This window comes from Aptenodytes patagonicus, chromosome 2, assembly GCF_965638725.1.
Source record: "Aptenodytes patagonicus chromosome 2, bAptPat1.pri.cur, whole genome shotgun sequence".
NCBI lineage: Eukaryota > Metazoa > Chordata > Aves > Sphenisciformes > Spheniscidae > Aptenodytes > Aptenodytes patagonicus.
In genome coordinates this window covers 40,578,891-40,597,327 of record NC_134950.1, presented here as the reverse complement: position 1 = coordinate 40,597,327, position 18,437 = coordinate 40,578,891, and the positions used below count along the sequence as shown (strand labels likewise).

At 39.5% G+C, this 18,437-nt stretch overlaps 1 protein-coding gene across 2 annotated transcripts; it reads right to left on the bottom strand.

Moving 5' to 3' along the window:
• Positions 1 to 230: 230 nt before the first annotated feature.
• Positions 231 to 17,999, bottom strand: TTPA (alpha tocopherol transfer protein). 2 transcript variants are annotated; one of them, XM_076329643.1, is made up of 5 exons: positions 17,710 to 17,999; positions 9,364 to 9,517; positions 7,862 to 8,055; positions 5,143 to 5,253; positions 231 to 3,106 (listed from the first exon to the last, which is right to left on the bottom strand). In XM_076329643.1, exons 1-5 carry the CDS (start codon positions 17,902 to 17,904, stop codon positions 2,927 to 2,929), a joined length of 834 nt encoding a protein of 277 aa, XP_076185758.1. In that variant the 5' UTR covers positions 17,905 to 17,999; the 3' UTR covers positions 231 to 2,926. The 2 variants fall into 2 exon arrangements, with proteins under 2 accessions (XP_076185758.1, XP_076185759.1); XM_076329644.1 differs by lacking the exon at positions 231 to 3,106 and adding an exon at positions 4,079 to 4,176.
• Between the last annotated feature and the right edge of the window lie 438 nt (positions 18,000 to 18,437).

Below are 18,437 nucleotides of genomic sequence, written 5' to 3'. Positions count from 1 at the left end.
CGGCCCGCCGCCGCACCGCGCCCGCCTCGCCCCGCCCCGCCCGCCGCCGCGCCGCGGGGCACGCTGGGAAATGTAGTTCCGGCGGCGGGGCGCTGGGGGCCGCCGCGCTGGGGGCCCGCCGCCTGCCGCCTGTGCCCGGAGGGAGGAGGCGGCCTCGGTCCTGCGGAGGCCCCTTCTCAATCCTCAGGAAAAGTAAGGCTTGTATCACCAAAAGTGACAGGCGAGGCTGGTTCAACGAGAAAAGCTTTATTAATATAATGATGTTAATAGGTAAAAAATTAAAAAACGTTGTGCATTACATTGTACTTATAGTCAGTAGTAAATTATATTTGCATCATTTAACAGCAACTGACTTTTTTTAGAGGCACTCCTGATATTCTTAAAGAATAACGCACTTAGCGATTTTTACTTTTTTGTTTTGTTGACTCTGCAGCTCAAGGCTGCCATACCCCCACCCATCGTACCACCACCTCTTCCATTCATTATGCAAACGTCCTAATTATCTTCTGTCATTATTAGCAGCAACTGCAATTGTCCCTTACATAGAGTTCCTACCTTCTATACGACATGTAAACATTGAAAAATAATTAACAGTTCATGAAAAAATAACTGCACTCGGTGTTCTAACTGTTGTGTTATGCAAACACGTTACCATTTAATAATAGATTCAGGATGTTTTTGAAGACATTTAGGACTTTATATTCATAGAGCTGGTGTAGTCCAAACGAAGATCAAAAAACCAGCTAAATTCTGTCCATGTGCATATAAATATGCAATCAAATGAAGTCTCTGCTACATAAACCAGCAATGATTAGAGAGTGGTTTCATAGGAAAAGTTTGAATTTTCCTGTTCACTGAAACACCGTTCATTCCTTTATGCGGTTTACATTCAAGGATTAAAATTGAAGGAGCGTCAAATTAAGACAATAGCTTCCGTTCTCCAGCTCGTAAATGATTTGCAACTTGAGTTACACACTTGAAGAATTGCCAGATGCCTGACTACTTAGTTTATTTTCTTATAAAGAAGAATTAGCACTTCACTGAACTCCTCTATTTAAGGAGCTTTTATATCACAAAATAGTTGAATCTGAGAAAAAGAAAGATATATGAAATATATGAATAGATGAAAATGTATCTGAAAAATGTTTCTTTAAATTTAGGCTCCATATCAAAGATACCCTGAAAGAGGAGAATGAAAAATGCACTTGAGAAAATGAGGGAACTGGAAGAAAAAAAAATTAAAAAGTCCTTGTCAGTTTTGAAAGAATTTTGAATCTGGCATTGACCTTACCACAGCAGAAGAAACCACAACCAACAAGTACTCTATGGGCCTTTCATAGATGTTCCTCCTGCTAATAAAAGAATAGCTTCCAATGGCTTTTGCAATAACTCAGCATTAATGATAATCTAAAATAAGACATTTCTGATTTAATAGCATAGTCTCATTTCTCTCCCCTAAGCATACACTAATATAACATCCCAAGGTCCTAATGATTCCAAAGTAACTGAATTTAGCATTTCTAGCTACCTGAGAAACGAAGTATTTGTTACGGATTAATTTATACGAAGATTCATAGGGAATGCTTAAATGTACAATGCTTACGCAAAGACCCCGTGGCTTATCACAAAACAGAGTTAAAAATGGGATAAATGAACTTTAGCATTTGGTGTACTAACAGAGCTTTTAACAAAAAGCTGAGTGAAAAGTAAAATAATGGTTTAGATTATTAAATACGGGGAATTGCAGGATGATACTGCTACATAATGTGAGTGATAGCTTTTACACATGCAGTGTTCATAACTGAATCATGTCCCTTAAAAAAAAAAAATCTGTTTTCAGTAAGTATAGACAGATTTTTTTTTCATTACCCCTACAGAAATAAAGAAGAGGCCTCAACGGAAATTGAAAATCATTTCTTCCAGTGCCCAACAAAAGATATAGACTGGCGAGCTGCCGATTACTTTTCTGACAGTAAAATGAAGATACCCAGCATCTCCTACGCTGAGGTCCAAAGTGACCTACAAGCACCCTTAAACCACACAACAAATACTTCTAAAGTTCAGATCCACAAAGGATAACCTACTTCACCCTCCAAACCAAATAGATACTGCAAACAGCTGAGCCGTTGACCTCTGTAGTGCTCTACAGTAGGAATTAAAGGTGATCATAATCTGAGTGACTTATAGCTTCTTTCTTTGAAGAAAGAAAATCAGAATTTTCAAGGTTGTTTTGACTCTCTTACCAGTTCCTCCTCCTCATTCATACTGTCCTTTGAAGAATAGGTACATAGTGTTTTCCCTATCTTCCTCTATAAAATTGGACGATTACTGTGTTAATTAGCACAAAAAGGGAAGCTGCACAAGCAGCACAAAGATTAACACAAATGCCTTACTATTGCTGACTAATTTTCAATTTGACACAAACTAACAAAACAGCCATTTTCCCTGAGAATCAACCCAAAAAGCAGCCTCTTTTCACTCCTTGTAAATTAGCCCTGTAGTCATACTTCCGCAACAAACTAGTCTACCCCATTCACGTTCTGTTCTTTTTTGGATCCTATCATCTTGACAAGCCAAGATACAAGAGCTAAGCGTAAGGTTCTGGACTGCATTATTACGGATGAGCTGTCTCCAAAGACTTAACAGGAACAGTATTGATCTCTGATATCCAGTGCACTATTCAGCTTTTTGGCATAGAAGTTAATCAGTTACAAACAGTATTGCAAACATGTAGAATTGATTAATCTCTTCAGACGTACATACTGATAGACTCCAGTCAGTATAAAAGTGCAGTCAATATACTACTCAGTGCCCTGCGAAGACATACTGGTTTCATTTACAGTAATTTCAAGTTTACATGGAAGATTTCATATTAAACTTATTTCCACTTCCAGTGTTCAACAATTGATATTATACTGTAGTAAGGTTATTCCTGGGCAACCACAGAAATGCTCTGAAGATAATCTGCAGATGCCATTATAAAGTCAGTCCATTCCTTGGCCAGCTCTTCAATGGAGACTTCCTCCCCCCCATATTCCTGTGGGAGAATGCTGATCGGGAAGTGTTCGGTCAGACTCCGCATGTAGTTATTTCCATGCATATGCACCTAAAACAAAATATGAAAAGCATTTACTTGCATATGAATGCTAGACTACAGAGGGAAAACAGGCAGCAAAGAAACTCAGTGCAAGAGCTGAAACCACCAGCTTGGTTCAACTAAACAAGTGTACTCGTTCATAATGAGCTCCTTAAATGAAGAAGAAAGTACTACCATGTAAGTGAGTTTCCCATGGGTGCTCAAACTCTGTCCTGCTCAGTATCTGCCGCTTGATGAAGCATGGACTACAACCAGAGAACTGCATTTTATGCAGCTGCAAGCACAAGAGCCGAAACTAACTACACACTTGTTCCAGACTGGTTTAGCGACACTGATGAGAGCACACACTACATCCGTACAGCTAAAGTGAGCTAAACCATGGGAAGACTGGGGTTTGGTCTTGTCACGATAGATATCATGTACTTGCTTTTCAGTCATTTCCAATGAAAGAACAGTGGTTGGTTCCTGGCCATTACTAGCTGGTGCTGCCATATGTATTTAAAAACAACATTATGTAGTATGTATGTAGGTTCAGGCAGGTGCCAAGAAGGATATTCAGAAGAATCTGTATCTCAGTCCTTACGTTTCAGTTCCAACTGAAATTAGATCCTGGACTACTCCTCCACTTTAACCCTTGTAATACTGTAGTTCGAGTTCTTCTTCTCTTGCTTTATTGTAGCTATTTTGAAGCCTTGTTCATTACTTCCAGTCAGAAACTTTTATAGGCCTCTTACTAACACTTGACAAGAATTTTCTGCAACTATTATTACACAAAGACTACAAGATACGCACTCAAAAGGTAGTTGCCTGCCTTTTATCTAACACTTCCTCATCAGGAAGTAAGACAATGAGTGAATAGTAATGATTCTTATGAAGGTATGGGGAACCGGCCCTTAGAGGGTTTTTTTCAGATCATACCTGAAACTCTAAGCCAGGAGACAAGCCAATCTGCTTCTGTTCCATTCCATGAACTGGGATATCTGGTTTATTTTCTTTTAGGCCTTTACTGTCCATCTGCTCTCTCTTCTGCTTTTTGAGTTCTAGCCTGAGATATTCTGAGCTGGATCAGGTGACGGGGGCTTGTTTCACAGGTATTAATGTAAGAGAAGAAGGGCCACGGCATCAGGCTGCTGGAACATACTCACTTTTTTAATCATCTTTTCAGAGTGAGGGACTGACTGCACAAGGCTGGCAGAAACAATCCTACCTCTCTCCCATAACAGAACACACATGCTAGGAAAGGCGGACTGGCATATAACAGCTAACAGTGACCAGAAAAATCTGGATCTACTGTCCTGGAGTGCAGTGGCTACTGCAAATGCCCAAGATCCATGTGCTGAGACAAGGACGCTTCAGAGGGGGAATAACAATGGTCAGTGCTGCTTATTTTGTACCTTAGTCCTGCTGTTAACACTTCACAGTATCTCCTTTTCTGCCAGCTGAAACCTCCAATATTCTTCCTATGCTACAAAAACCAGAATTCTTCGAGAATTCTTGGCATGCTTTTGCATCCAAACACAAACAGCGTTTTCAGATTTAAAACTGCAAAACAATTTAAAACAACTAAGAAGCTATTTGGAAAGAAATTCTGAACTTAAGCCTGACCTAGTTTTGATGCATAAATGCCTCTGCAGGTCTTTCAGAAATAAAAAGTTGTCTTCTACTAATTCTGCACAACTTGGAGCATAACATCACCGTTCAGTGACAACTTCTCACTGTCTTTTATAGGCAGAGTGTTGGGAGATCCAGGACCTATTTCTTCCTAGTCCTGCAGAAGAATTGCTGTGTGACCTCAAGCAAATCATTTAACCTCTCTGTGTCACGGTGGTTTTTATCTTTGAGTGGTGATAACAGCAACTACTTGCAACTCTCACATTATTGATAACTGCAAATGCTTTACAATTAGATTCCGGAGGCCTGTATGGCACTAACACACAAAAATGATTTATGCTCTTCAGTGCTCAGGAGTACCAGACCCTAAGGGAAGTGCTACAGATCGTCATATAGGGGTTTTGTGACAGAAAGAAATATTTGTGTGCACTCACCCGTTCTTTTATTTTTTCAGTGAGAAAAGGGTTAATTAGAGTGAAGACTGGGTGGAAGAATAAAGGCTCATTAATCAAGTGGATACCTCGAACTTTTAGTGGAAAGGAATCCTGTCAACATATATGAAAAACAACATAAGAAAAAAGAAAATATTATTGAAAAGATTCTATTGTTAAGGACAAATCTGTGAAAACTATCTAGTCCATAGGTTAGAGTATTCCTCCTGACCTTGCTAATACCTGCACTTTGGAGTGTTCTTAGTTTACACTGCCCCAACAATGCTTAGAAAATCACATCATCTCCCATTAGGAAAAAAAACAGAAAAACAAAAAACACCAGTATGAGGAGAGGCTATTAAAAAAACCCAAACCAAACAACAAACAAACAAGAAAACCCTCACCAAATGACACATAAGTAATGTACACAAAGCTTGTGCTCAGCCTTTCCTCAGAGGTACAATTCTTCACAGCAGAGAATCTGCTGCTAACTTACCAGAAAGCTATCTAGCCGTGTGCTTTCATTGGCAATTCACAACCTGAAGGATAATATGTAAATGTATATAAATATAAACCATTGCGGGTACTAACTTTAAGTTAAATAAATTATAAATATAATTAAGAGACCTTATAAATATAATTTAGAGCCTTGAAATTATTGGGAATTTGCCCAAGCCAGAAGTTCAGCTTTACAACAAGACTACTGTCATAATGAAAATAAAAATTATATGTGCTATACAGCCTTTATAATATGAAATACTTCTACTTGCATTCAAGATTCATTTAGAAGTCCCAGACCTTTGCAAGTTAAAAGAAAATATGGCAGTGCTTAAAGACAGCATTATGCAATGGGGAAAGTATAGCTTCCATTCATATCCCAGCTGATACTACCTCTTCAACCAGAGCTTTTCTGCTTATAAAAATGGTATTTCTCACAATCAGTTCTCCCCGCTAGTACAGTAGCTCTTCTCACATTATTTCATGCACTCTTCTATGGATAAAAAAACCCGAAACCCCACACATTTCGTAAGTTCAACTCCTTTTAGATTTTAATGTATGATAAAGACCTTAAAACCATCAGATTATAGGTTTACTGCATGTTATTATCTGTTATCATACACTTAAAGTCTACTATCATGTTTTTCACAAAACAATTTGGTTTTGCCTGGGGTAACAGATTTTTCAAGATGATGTCACTTACTAATGTTACTATACTTTCCATTTCTTAGTACATATTTCCTTTCTATTAACTTCTGTTTCTTCATACAGGATAGTAATTTGCAAGACACATTTCTTAAGAAAAATACAGGGTTGAAACTAAGGTTCCTTAATTTTTACTTATAAGCATATTGAACAACACTAAGACAATCTCTGGGTGAAATAAATGAACTCAGTTAAAGTGATGAAAGGAAGCTGAAAAAAAAGGAGTTAAACTTATTTCTCTTCTTAGAAAAGAACACTGGAAACACAAATTTTTTCTACCTTTTTTCAATAGCTATAACAAACATTTAGAAGCTTGAAAAACATGCAACAAATCTGAAATAGGTCAAGATGGAAACATCACATTCAAAGAATTTCCTGGTTCGAGGTAATGGATTGAAACCTTTAGATGTAATTGAAAATCCTGTTCTACCTCCTTTCTGCTCCATTTCAAGGTTAAAAAATTACTAGCAACTTGTTTACTACCTCAGAAATCAACTGAAACACTCTCACATGTCCTGTTCTCATGAGATCTGGCCCAGGATCATAGGAAAATCGAGAGTTCTTATTCTAGATGTGAAAGGTTGGGAATACCTGATGGTTTCACTGAAGTTTTACAGTAGATACCAAAAAAGAAGAAAAGCTGAAGTTCTGATGATTAAGCTTTGACTGAACATCAGATATGACCCTTACCAAATCAGAGCAAGAGATTATCTCCCTGGCTCATTTCCACATCACAGGCTAACAGTTTTATTATTACTGATTTTCAACCTAACTACTGAAGGAAAATGGGATTATAGGACTACCCTGTAGTTTGCCTGTCAATTCTCTGTCCCCTTCTTTTTTTCTTTTGTTCCCTTTTTTTCCTCTTAAATCCATTGGCAAATTTCAACTGAATTTGACAGAAAGGAACAAATCTTAAAGACAGTAAAGTCCCTAGAAGTTTTGTGAAAAATAGGAGGTGCTGTAGCAGTGAGTTGCACAAAATAATGCTCATGTTGGGGGGCAAAAATCAAGCAGAACATAAACATTGTACATTCTGTTGGTAACAGCTGGATAGTTATGCAGCATCATCCATACTGGTAACAAGTTAGTACTGTCTTGCTTTTAACTACTCTTAGCACATGCTACTTCTTGTCCTCTCTGAGTCTCCGGGAAAAAAAGCTTTGAATGTTAGTTAATGCACAAAAGAATGGAAGAGAGGAGATGAAATGGGGTAACGAACACAGATCCTTACAAAACTAGGCTTCATCTGCTCTTATACTCATGAAATTCTTGTGTTGTAACAGGTCGGTGGAGTTCTTATAAAACATCAGAGGTTAAAGGACATTTACTGCTTTACAAGAACATACGTTAAGTCAAATCAAGCACAACCTATGCCTGAGCTATCTGACTTTTAATGGATTTAAGATTTTGTTCTTTCAAGCTGCATAGACTCTAAGAAGGTCTAAGGAATGAAAATTTACTATAGCTTAAAACAGATGAAAAATTGGGAGTTATAGCAATGAAGAAGCATACTTACTGTAAGCACAGCAGCAATTTTCTTGGCCACTGCTGGACTGATTTGAAATGCATGAGCAAATCGCCACCCTTGAAGATCAAAGATAGCCTTTACTCCATTCCGCTGAGTCTCAATCTCCTTTACAATGAGTTCAGATGTGATAAGACTTACACGAAACACATCGTATGCCGTAAATAACTTGGGATCCCATTGTCCTGAAGAGTAAATAGATTGTACTGCATTACCATGAGGATACCACATACACCTGTACTTTTGCTTGTTACTGCTTCTAATGTGCTTCTAAGGAACAAGAAGTAACCAGCAATATCAAAGGTCCTGAAATAAACAGATTTGCCTTTACAGAAGTTATTTTGTGTGCCTCCTCTGTCACTCATCTTTTGAACTCTTTTTGCAGATGGTACCACCTAATGGTAGATAGTTGTACACGCCACCTACTGTAGTATGTTCCACCTATGGCCGTAGCCTCCAGTACAAGGTTTTGACAGGAACAGCTTAATTCAGTAACAGTCGTGTTAGCAGAAACTACAGATCATCAATCCAATCAATTCATGTAATTTTTCTTCAGTGCAGTAATTATGTCAAGATTCAGTGAATCCCACTTGTTTTTCTGAGGCCTGAGCAAAGAATTACATGGGATGAGCCTTAACCCTAGATGAAAGCTTCACAGAACACAACTTTGCAGAGAGACACATTTTCTACTAGACTAGCTGATATTAAAACGATTCTTTAAAAGTTGGCAAAAATAATTTCTCTGTCCAAAACAAGCACAAAGAAAAATGGTAACACATGATCATTTAACTACATCTTTTTTTAAAAGACTTTTGGGAGTGTATGAAACAAACCAAGGATCTTTAGAGTGTTGTTAGATAGGGCTCTTTGGCTACATCTAAACAGTGAAAACCCAGTGATCTTCTCATCTGCGTCTAAACTGAATGTTGGTACATGACTAGGTGTACACCTTTTTTTCTGTTCTCTCTCTCCCCTCTGTGCTGCATATGCACCAGTACCACAGTCTTAGCACATGGCTTTGAAAATTTGCATGGAAACAATTGTTTGGACACTCAGACCCAAATAACCACATATTCTTGCAAGTTTTAGGGTTTTAACCTGAAGACTTTTTTGATGCAGATAAGAATTCCGCTAAAAAGAAAATAAGTTCTTCATAAAGGATTGTACAGCTTTAGCCATACCAGTATGTAAGTCAAATGATATAACCGTTACAGCTCAATAAACTCACCTTTATAGTAATGTAAAGGTATTTCTAACAGGGAACATAAATATGTTACCTTTCTAGTTAAGACATTCTGATATTATCTAATTTTATCAACCCCTGGTATTGTACCTACAAAATTCTTTTATTTTGCTGCTCAAATTGTGATAATTAAAAAAAAACCCCAGCCCCAAAACCACAAGAAATCAAAACAAAAAACCCCACAAAACAAAACAAAAATGTCAGTGCCAGAGTCAGGTGTGAAACAGGTCCACACAATTTTGTCACTCACCAATTCTGTATATTAGAACTCTGCTTCCCTGTGGGTCCCTTGATCTCAGGACTCCATGATAGCCAGCATGCAAAAGACCAAGAACAGAAGATGGTTGTAAATCTGCACTTATTTCTGGGCATTCAATTCTCCACTTCTGGTAATTCTTCAATAACTGGAAAAAGTAAATGTGGATGACAGATAGCCATCAGGCATTACATGAAGAGCACAGTTAAAAATGTGTTTTCAACATGTGGTCATAGTCAGAGGTTTAATTCATTAAACTAGCTATCAGTTCATTGTGTATTTTAATCAAATCCCTCCTAGTAGTAGAAGGTTGCTACGCTGGATCAAATAAGTGAGTAAGTTATGATGAATTTAGAATCCTGTCAACTTGTTAATGGACTGCAGCTGTCATTTTGTGTCAGAAAAGAAAATTGGAATATGGAGAAAAAGCTGGTAGTTTCTACGTAAAATACATCTAAAAACCAGTTTTCTTATTCAGGTTACATTTAGGATTATTCCGTTTGATACTGCATCAGATTCATTCAGGGTTTGTTGAACTTAGATGTGCAAAATCTTAAAGGAACATTCCCCCTTCACCATCCCATCCCACACCCCACCCCTGCAAAGTATGGGCCCATTTTGTACATGCAGTGATTAATAACATGTTTACTACTTGAAACAGGTTTGATCATCAGCATATCTAAAGCACATTTTCCAAGTCCCTCCTACCCCTCTGAAATGGCAGAATATAACAATGTAGTGGGTCCATTACCCATTAGACAATTTCCCTCCCCCAGAGTGGAAATAATGAGAACCTGTTTTGCTAAAATAGAGATCCTGTCCATCATCGGGCACATGATCACCCTGGTTCCTAAGGCTGGAAGTATGTCTACTATGAAACTAGTATGTCTAAGGCACAGGAAGGGCTGTGTGTTGAAAGGCGATGGCCTAACTCTAAGGAAGAGTCAATTAAAGGCGTTCCTTTCTGAGGTAACATCCATGTAGAGGAATTACAGGTGATACTGTGAAAGGTCATCTTAGAGACGGATTATGAAAAATTAAGTTCGTGATGCAGTAGTTCTAATTTCCAAGTCTAATTACTGTTTCTCCTTTAATATTGATTAAGTGGTGGCGGAGAAAATGAACTTCTATGCCCTGCAACTAAAAATTATTTAAGCCATTTTGCATAGGTAAGGGGGAAGCTATGCAAGACTATCTTCTAAAAAGCGTCCTCTCAGTTCATTAACTAACTTCTGCCTCTGCTGTATCACCCATGCTAAGTTCTCTAGCACTGAGTTTGGAGGGCAGAGGGATAGCTATGGCAAGTAATTTAGATTTTGTATTAAAATATCCTAAATAGCTATAATTTAGACTTCTAACCTGAGACCTTCAAAGGAGCTAAAAGAATCAGAATTTTTCAGTACCTCGTTTCACAACAAACTGAAATGTAGGTTTAAATCTTAAAGTTAGCATGCACAGACTAGCCTTTCAAATTGTTACTATATTTCATCAAACAGCAAAACGCAATCTGAGCCTCAGCAGTTTCACAAATAAAATGTGTTCACCACAATGAAAGCATCAACCAAGTCTTTTATTTCTGTTAATTTGTATTAACAGAATTTAATTTTTATTCATTTCTCCATTACTCCATGTTTCACAACAGAAACATTAGAGTTAAAAGAACTGTCAGCTCCAACTAATAAAACATAACCTTAAATAAATTACAAATTTCTTGTATCTATGCAAGTATCATTTTCTTCACCATTTTCATAGAAAGAATGGTCAGAAAGAACCTCAGTGGATACTGAAGTCAACCCTCGGAACATCACAGCATCAGCTATGCTGATGCTTACCTACAGACTCTTAGAGGGAGACCTGAGACTCACCATCCTGTACCTCTTAGCATGCTTATGTTAGATAATTAGTCTTATTTCTTACCCTTCCCTCTATTTTCCAGTTTCTTGTATTGTTTTACATAAAACAGATATTTTTTCTTCAGCTTAAGACTTTTCTGCTCAGATGCAGGTCTTGAATTATTTTGAAGGTCTCTCAAACGAATTGTCATGAGGAAACTATTTATAATGCATTACTGTTTGTCAGCAGAATTTACTTGCAAATAGATGATACACTGATCAGAAATTATCTATATCCATTACGGAAATAGCATCTATAAATATGTATTTATAGGGACAAAAATGAAAAAGTTCACCTGCCACTCTAGAATCCCATTTGATTTGGCAATGAGAAAGTTGATAAAAGCCTCATCCTAAACTATACACCGAGGAAAGAAATATTTAGCCATTAGGAGAATTTTACTAGAAGCCTTTTGACTGCATTAAATCTGTTCTAGTCTAGGCTAACTTAAAAACAAACAAACAAAAAAGGTTGGGGGGAGGGAGTAGGGAAAGTAAGTTAATTTGTGTAATAGAAATTCGCTATGATTGCAAAGATAGGCCTGAAGAGGTACTCTGATTATCTCACTCCGTTACTGCTTGACTCTCTACAAAGGGCACTGTTTGAGCAATCCCAACCACTTTGTGCCAACCAGACAGCACTGTCAACATATTATGTTCTTTGCCTTGGTCTTTCCAATACAGACACTTAAACAGCAGCAAAATACAAGAACACCCTCAAAACAAATATGCAAACATCTGTAGCTTTGTCATTTCTCCCTTTTCTTCCAAAATCTGTTGTACCACAACTTAATGAATGTAATTAACAATTACATAAATATTTTAAACATCTCTTTGAAGAGCTGCCTGCCAAAACCAAGACGAGAATAAAAATGATACATTCATTCAATACCCTAAATAATCCTATCTTGTCAGTACAGTCAGTTTCTTGTTTTCATGAAAATTTACATTTTCCAAGTTGGAAACAAGAAGGATTTAAGTTCCGGACCCTGGGGGAAAGGGAATGATGTTCGCAGCTTGTGACACACTCAAGATCCTCACGGAAGACATAATTTACCTACTGGCGAGTCCATTAAGGAGTAAATATATGGTTGGAATACTTCTGACACCTTCCATGACATGGGCAAATGGTACATCTTTTAGACACATAACATGGCTAAGATCCAAACATACTTCCCTTGGCCAGAAAGCCATGAAGTGCTGAAGAGTTCTCAGATTTTGAAAACCTAATCTAATTACCTGAAATGATTTACAGCTGAAGTAAAGTTTAGCATTAGATAATCTTTCACAGCGTCTACAGCTAGTTTTGGGACATATTCTGTAAATTTTTACTTATGTAAACAATCCCTTTCTTAGCAGCTGGACATACTCAAGTCACACACAGCTACTTACATGAGTAATCCTTAAACATTTAACGGAATTAAAAAACTAGCAGTGGGTACTTACAGTTTTACTTTATTTTGAAATTTTCTAGTTTAACATTGTTTAAACATAGAAATTCATGTGAAGTATTTAAAAAATGTTGGGGTTTTTTTTGTAAAGACAGCAAGGAAAAACATAAATATTATATATAACAATCAGTCTGGATATAGAAGATGAAGCAACCCAATACCAGGAAAAACAGGAGCATTCATTACCTAGTATAAAAAATGGCTCATGTACTTATAACACAAGGAAAACATCTCAATGTATAATTATCTGTGTTTACAAACTGAATAACCTACTTAGCATCCGCTCAGCATCTGAAAATAGATGCAAGATAACTTGATAAATGGGGAAAGCTGGATGAAAAACTCCAATGTCTGGAGTTAAGCATTAATTAAGAGTTTTTTTCCTGAGGTCTGTTGGGGATAGTTCCAGATTTCTGAACATCAGAGATGATAAAGTTACTGATTAATCCAAGATTCATGTGCTACAAAACAAAGTGAACTTACTACTTTACTTAGAATTAAAAGAACTAGAAAACAATGTGCTTGTTACAGAAACCAATGTATTTGTATATGTAAATTATTTTTTTTTCTTGATTAATAACTATTTATTCATATTAACAAGGATGCTAGACAGAATTAGGCCTCTACTGTGTCAGCAGTTGTACCAACATACACGATGTTTAGGAAAAAAAAGTTTTGGCAATCTTTGGAGGAGAAACCAACAGCTCAAACTTTAGAACATAAACACATATATATACACACACATAAACACACATCTTTGTCCATATATATTTTAGATATTTTTTTATATATATGTGTATATAGCTACACACAGAATTTAAAAATATGGTATACACAGACAAAGAATTTAAAATATTTTTATAGAGACATAGAACTTTCCCAATTCCACATGCATTACCTCTCTGCCAGTTGGGAGAAGACTGGCACATGCATAAGTTGAGAGATTTGGCTTAGCACAAAGGGAAGACTGGCTGACTGATTTGTGTTTCCTCAACAGTCAGGCCAGAGAGCCTAACAGGGGCTCTTCCATCCTTTTTGAGGAATCCCGCTGTATAGACGGAAGAAAAGCAGCCAAGTAACTGATTTAAACCTGGTATTTATATTTGAATGATGTGGAGATCTTCAGAGATAACGCCTGAGACTCAGCAGTATGTTTGACACTATGGAAAACAACCCTTCTTGTACATCATAGTTATTCTAAGCAACTTATTTGCAGTACAACACACCAGGAAGTCTTGATTCCTCCATAAGTCAAATGCAGGGCAAAGACAAAGTCTGGCTATATACCTTCATATCGACCAGAACTCCTAAAAGTTTTGAGTGCCATAAAAATGATGCTTACAAAAGTCTAAGTGGTATGTTATGAAAACATCTCTTGCCATAGGGTTTCAATGTTGCATTTTTACTGAATTTAAAGATTTTCATTCTTTTCCCCGGAGTATAATCTATTTCAAGTACAAAAAGACAGTATCCCCAAGTCACTGAGAATTAGCCTTATACAAGAGTTGTGGGATGTAATGCAAGGACATAATAAAATGTACTGGGCAAAAAGATTTAGGGAGGAAAGGAGATGCTCGTTCTCCAGATTTCACCTGTCACCACTGAATCCAAGTGATGGTGGTTTTGATCACAACAATGAAGTCAAACATACACACATAGCTGGTATTTTTAAAAAGGGGTATATAAACCCACTGCTTTAGCACAATTAATGGAGGCCTGTGGCCCTGCTTCTCAGTTTACAGCATATATAGTAAGTAGGTGTAGCTGTACAAATTAATGAGCAAACAACATGCTCAGCTCAGGTACGAATTTATATCCAGACTAAAATCTTTTGCAGCATTAACATCTCATCCCTACCTGTATCTCCCACAGGGATTACAAAGGCACAGAATATGCTGTAATGAACACTGTTCTTTCTGAGTGTTAATTTTTGGTAGGTAAGCATTGCCTAGAAGTCTCACAAGACAAGAAAAATTCTTATTTGCCTATTGAAGGTTTGTTGTGTTGTTTGACAGTTATTGTTAGCCTGTGCCAAAGGACTTTCTCTTCATTCCTAGAGACAAATGTCTGCCAGTATTTCATGTAGACTGACTTAATGCTTTCTTACCAATAACATTCATGCATTTGAAATCTTTTTGTCGAAGCTATCTGCTTAACTTCACCTCTTCTTCTGGAGCCTGTACTTAAGTGGTTCGGGTTCATGCACACATCTCCAGCCACTTTCTAAGATAAGGCATTGGGCCAAGTTTAATCCTTCCTGTGATTCAAAATGCAGAAAAGGAATTCTCTTCTAACTTGAGAACAGTCTGTTACTGAGCTTAATTGAATAATGATTGGCTTTAAAAAATACAGACAGTTCTAGCTCTTCTTTGAGATCTTCAGTTCCAGCTACCTGTTTCAGTGGTGGATTTTCTTCTAGCATGACATAGATCAATAGATCAGTACTTGAAAGCAAGTCTGGAATTGCCAGTGGAAAAACATAAAAGATTGCTGTTGGAATGAGTCATCATAAAAGATTCAGAAATGGAATGTCTTGCCACAATCTACCTGATTATTCTTTTCTGAAGCATTTCCAAATGTTGATAAACTGAAATCAGATAAATCTGTGTCAAATATTAACCAGGGATGCATCAATAAACAGTCTGGTCAGTTGCCAGACTCTTGATTCATATTTAAGGCTAAGTATGAGCCCACACTAAGAAAGATGCTTGACGAGAGCTTGAAGACCTTTGGTTATAAGCATTGCCAGAGCCACAAACTTTGATTATCCCTTAGCTGCTCTACAAGTACTATGCAGTAGTACGCAGGAGCCCAGTGGGCAAAAAGGGACTGTATCAGCCTGAACTCCAAACTGAGAGGCAACATCAAACCAGACGGGAGGGAGCAGCCACTGTCTGGACTGATGGCAGGAGGGCTCTGTCTAGGATGAAGTACAAACATAACCTCTGCATGAAGTCAGATTTGGGTTAGATTGAATATACATCTTATGACGACCACAGATTTTTGCACAATATTTCTCTTGGGCTTTAATACACCAACTGCAGAAAAAACACATTCCTTAAAAAAAAAAAGTGCTTTGCTTCTTCCCATGCTGTCAGAGAAGTAACCTAGAAATCAGTGTCAGATGGTATGTGGAAGATTAAGTACAAGTAGCTACAGCATTTGGAGACCTGAAATTCTAGATGGAAAGATTAAACACAGGTGGTTTTTGAACATCAGAATCTCTTAGTTCAAAGAAGGGTCCAAAGAAGAAATTTAGAAACTTAGCAGCCTGTGGAGACTCAGAAATTCTGAAAAGATTCTAAAAAGACTTATTTTTTCCAAAACAGGTCCCCAGCCCTAGAGGGATGATTCTCAAGAAGAGTATCGGAAATTTGCTACTTTGTAGACTCCATCACTAAACCTAGCTTAGATTCCGCACTCTTGGAGATTAGTTCTACCTACAAGACATCTCACAATTAATCACAAGAAAGTGCAGAAACGTATGGACCAAATTCTGAAATGCCACTATTCTGCCTACAGGGTTATCAATAACAACCAATTGCAATGCAATTAGGAGTGCTTATTTAGAAGCGCATATCATCTTCATTAAGCCCCACTTTTTGGAGCCAAGGAATATAGGAAAACAAAATGTCTTTTGTTGTAAAAGAAAAAAGAAGGCACAGTCCTACAATTGTTAGTGCACATGTGTGATACAAACAATCTCATGAACTTCAAGCAAAAGTAAGATCCATAAATATCCAAAGGAATCTGACTTGACTTGCTAGTTCTTCTGCTGAGGAGGAAATGTTTAAAGCTGTGACACAAGTCTTATGAGCCAAATGAAAAGAACGCACAATATAATTTTTAAAGCTATTTGTGATTAAGGGCTTAATTTAATTTCTCACACTCTTGTTTAGCTACCCTGATCCTGCAATATCTCCATATGCAAACAATCTTCTGTTATGGTAACTAAACTTGGAAAATCTACACTGCAGAGAAGTCAGAAACTACAAGGTGAGGTCTGTTGGGCAATGCTGTGTCATTAACATCAAATTCCAGTAAAACACAGTTTCCAGTTGGCACAAGTGAAGAAATGCTTTTGCCCTGGGAAGATTTGGAAATACTTTCTGTTCAGAAGGGTTAGTGGTTGTCAATCTTTCTGCAAAAAAAGAAAGAATTAATAACAGTTTGTACCTTTGGATATTAAAAATATGCACACACTGTCTGTATGGCAAAGAGCCATACAGCCAGGAAAGTAACAAAACTTACCAAAGCTGGAACGGAGTGTTGTAAATTGCTAAACTCCAAAAGAAAAGAAGTTTTTACCCATAGCTTTATGTTAGAGCAATTATAAATCTGTGGTGAAACTAGTAACATTACTAGTAACTAGTAATCTGAGCCTGATAAGCATGATAAGGATGTCCTTTAAAGGATACTGTTTCAGGATCGGAGTCGTGACCTTAACACACTTACCGTAACCTCTACATTATGTGACCGTACCACACTTACCATAACCTTACATTACCTCATCGAGACAGCACAAAGCTAGCCACGATACCACACGTATATGCGGCGCCACGCTGAAGACACGCGTGGCAAGCAATTAGTTACACCCTGAAACTCCCTGCTTGGCCTTGGCCGGCCGAAGCAGCGCAGCTCACCCACCCAACATGCGCGCCCTCCAGCTCCGTCCGCCCCCAGCAATAACCCCCCGCCTGCTTCTCGATCCCCCAACCTACCCGCCACCCTCGCGCCTCGGCATCCCCTGGGCCTGAGGCGAGGTCCCCCTGAGGCGGCGGGGCCGCGGGGTGCGGGGCCCCGCGGGGAGCCTGCGGGACCCCGCCAGCGGGCGGTTGGGACGCCCCCGGGCCGGGCCCGGCTGGCTGACAGCCGCCGCGGGGGCTCTCCACGCAGAGGGAGAGGCTGTCGCCCTCTCCTCGCTCTCAGCGATGGCGGGAGCACCCCAGCCCCGCAGGGGGCCACCGGCGGCGCCCGCTCCCCCCGGCCCTCCTTACCCTCCAGGCCAGGTCCAGGTGGAAGTCTCGGGCGCGCAGGAACCTCAGCAGGAAGGAATCGGTGAGGGGCTGCGGCCAGCGCCGGCCGGGCTCTGCCTCCGCCCGCCGCCGCAGCTCGGCGACGGCGCTGCGCACCCGCGGCGAGTTGTCGGGCAGGTCGTTGAGGCGCCCCGCGCCCGGCGGCCCCTGCAACATCCCGCCGCCGCCGGCCGGCTCTGAGGCGACGGCCGCGCTCAGCCCCGCCGCCTCGCTGGTCCCATTGGAAACCGAGCCGCCAGGGAGCCCTGCCGGGCTGCCTCCGCCCCCGGCGGAGCTTAACCCCTGAGCACCCTCCCGGGCCGGAGGGGGAAAGGGGCGGAGGCAGGTGTGCCGGGTTCCCAGCCGGCCCCGCTGCGACGGTTAATCTTTCGGGGTTGTTTTTTCACTTCTGTGGACTTCACCAGTTTTTAGAATTTTACGCTTTAAGCCCATCTCTTGTTTTTCGCTTGCAGCTCCGAAAAGGAGCTGTGCCTGCTCCTCCCCGGAGGCAGAGGTGCGGCCCCGCCGCAGGGAGACCCCGCGGCTCGGCCCCGCGGCGCTGGTGCCCGGGCGGGGGCAGGAGGTGCCCGCACCGTCCGCCGCAGGCGGGTCATCCCGGACCCCTGAAAACGGCTATGGATGGTGGCCCGCCTTTTAGGCGAAAATAATCCATCTTCAGATATTAAATGGCAAAAAGCTCCAACCTCATT

What these genes read in the sequence shown, in the direction of transcription:
- TTPA (XM_076329643.1), bottom strand. Translation starts at nt 17,904, where the DNA reads ATGTTGCAGGGGCCGCCGGGCGCGGGGCGCCTCAACGACCTGCCCGAC. An exon ending in ACCTGGACCTGGCCTGGAGG is followed by an intron (nt 9,518 to 17,709) that starts GTAAGGAGGGCC and finishes TACTTTTTCCAG; the next exon opens with TTATTGAAGAATTACCAGAA. An exon ending in AGTTCTAATATACAGAATTG is followed by an intron (nt 8,056 to 9,363) that starts GTGAGTGACAAA and finishes TTTACTCTTCAG; the next exon opens with GACAATGGGATCCCAAGTTA.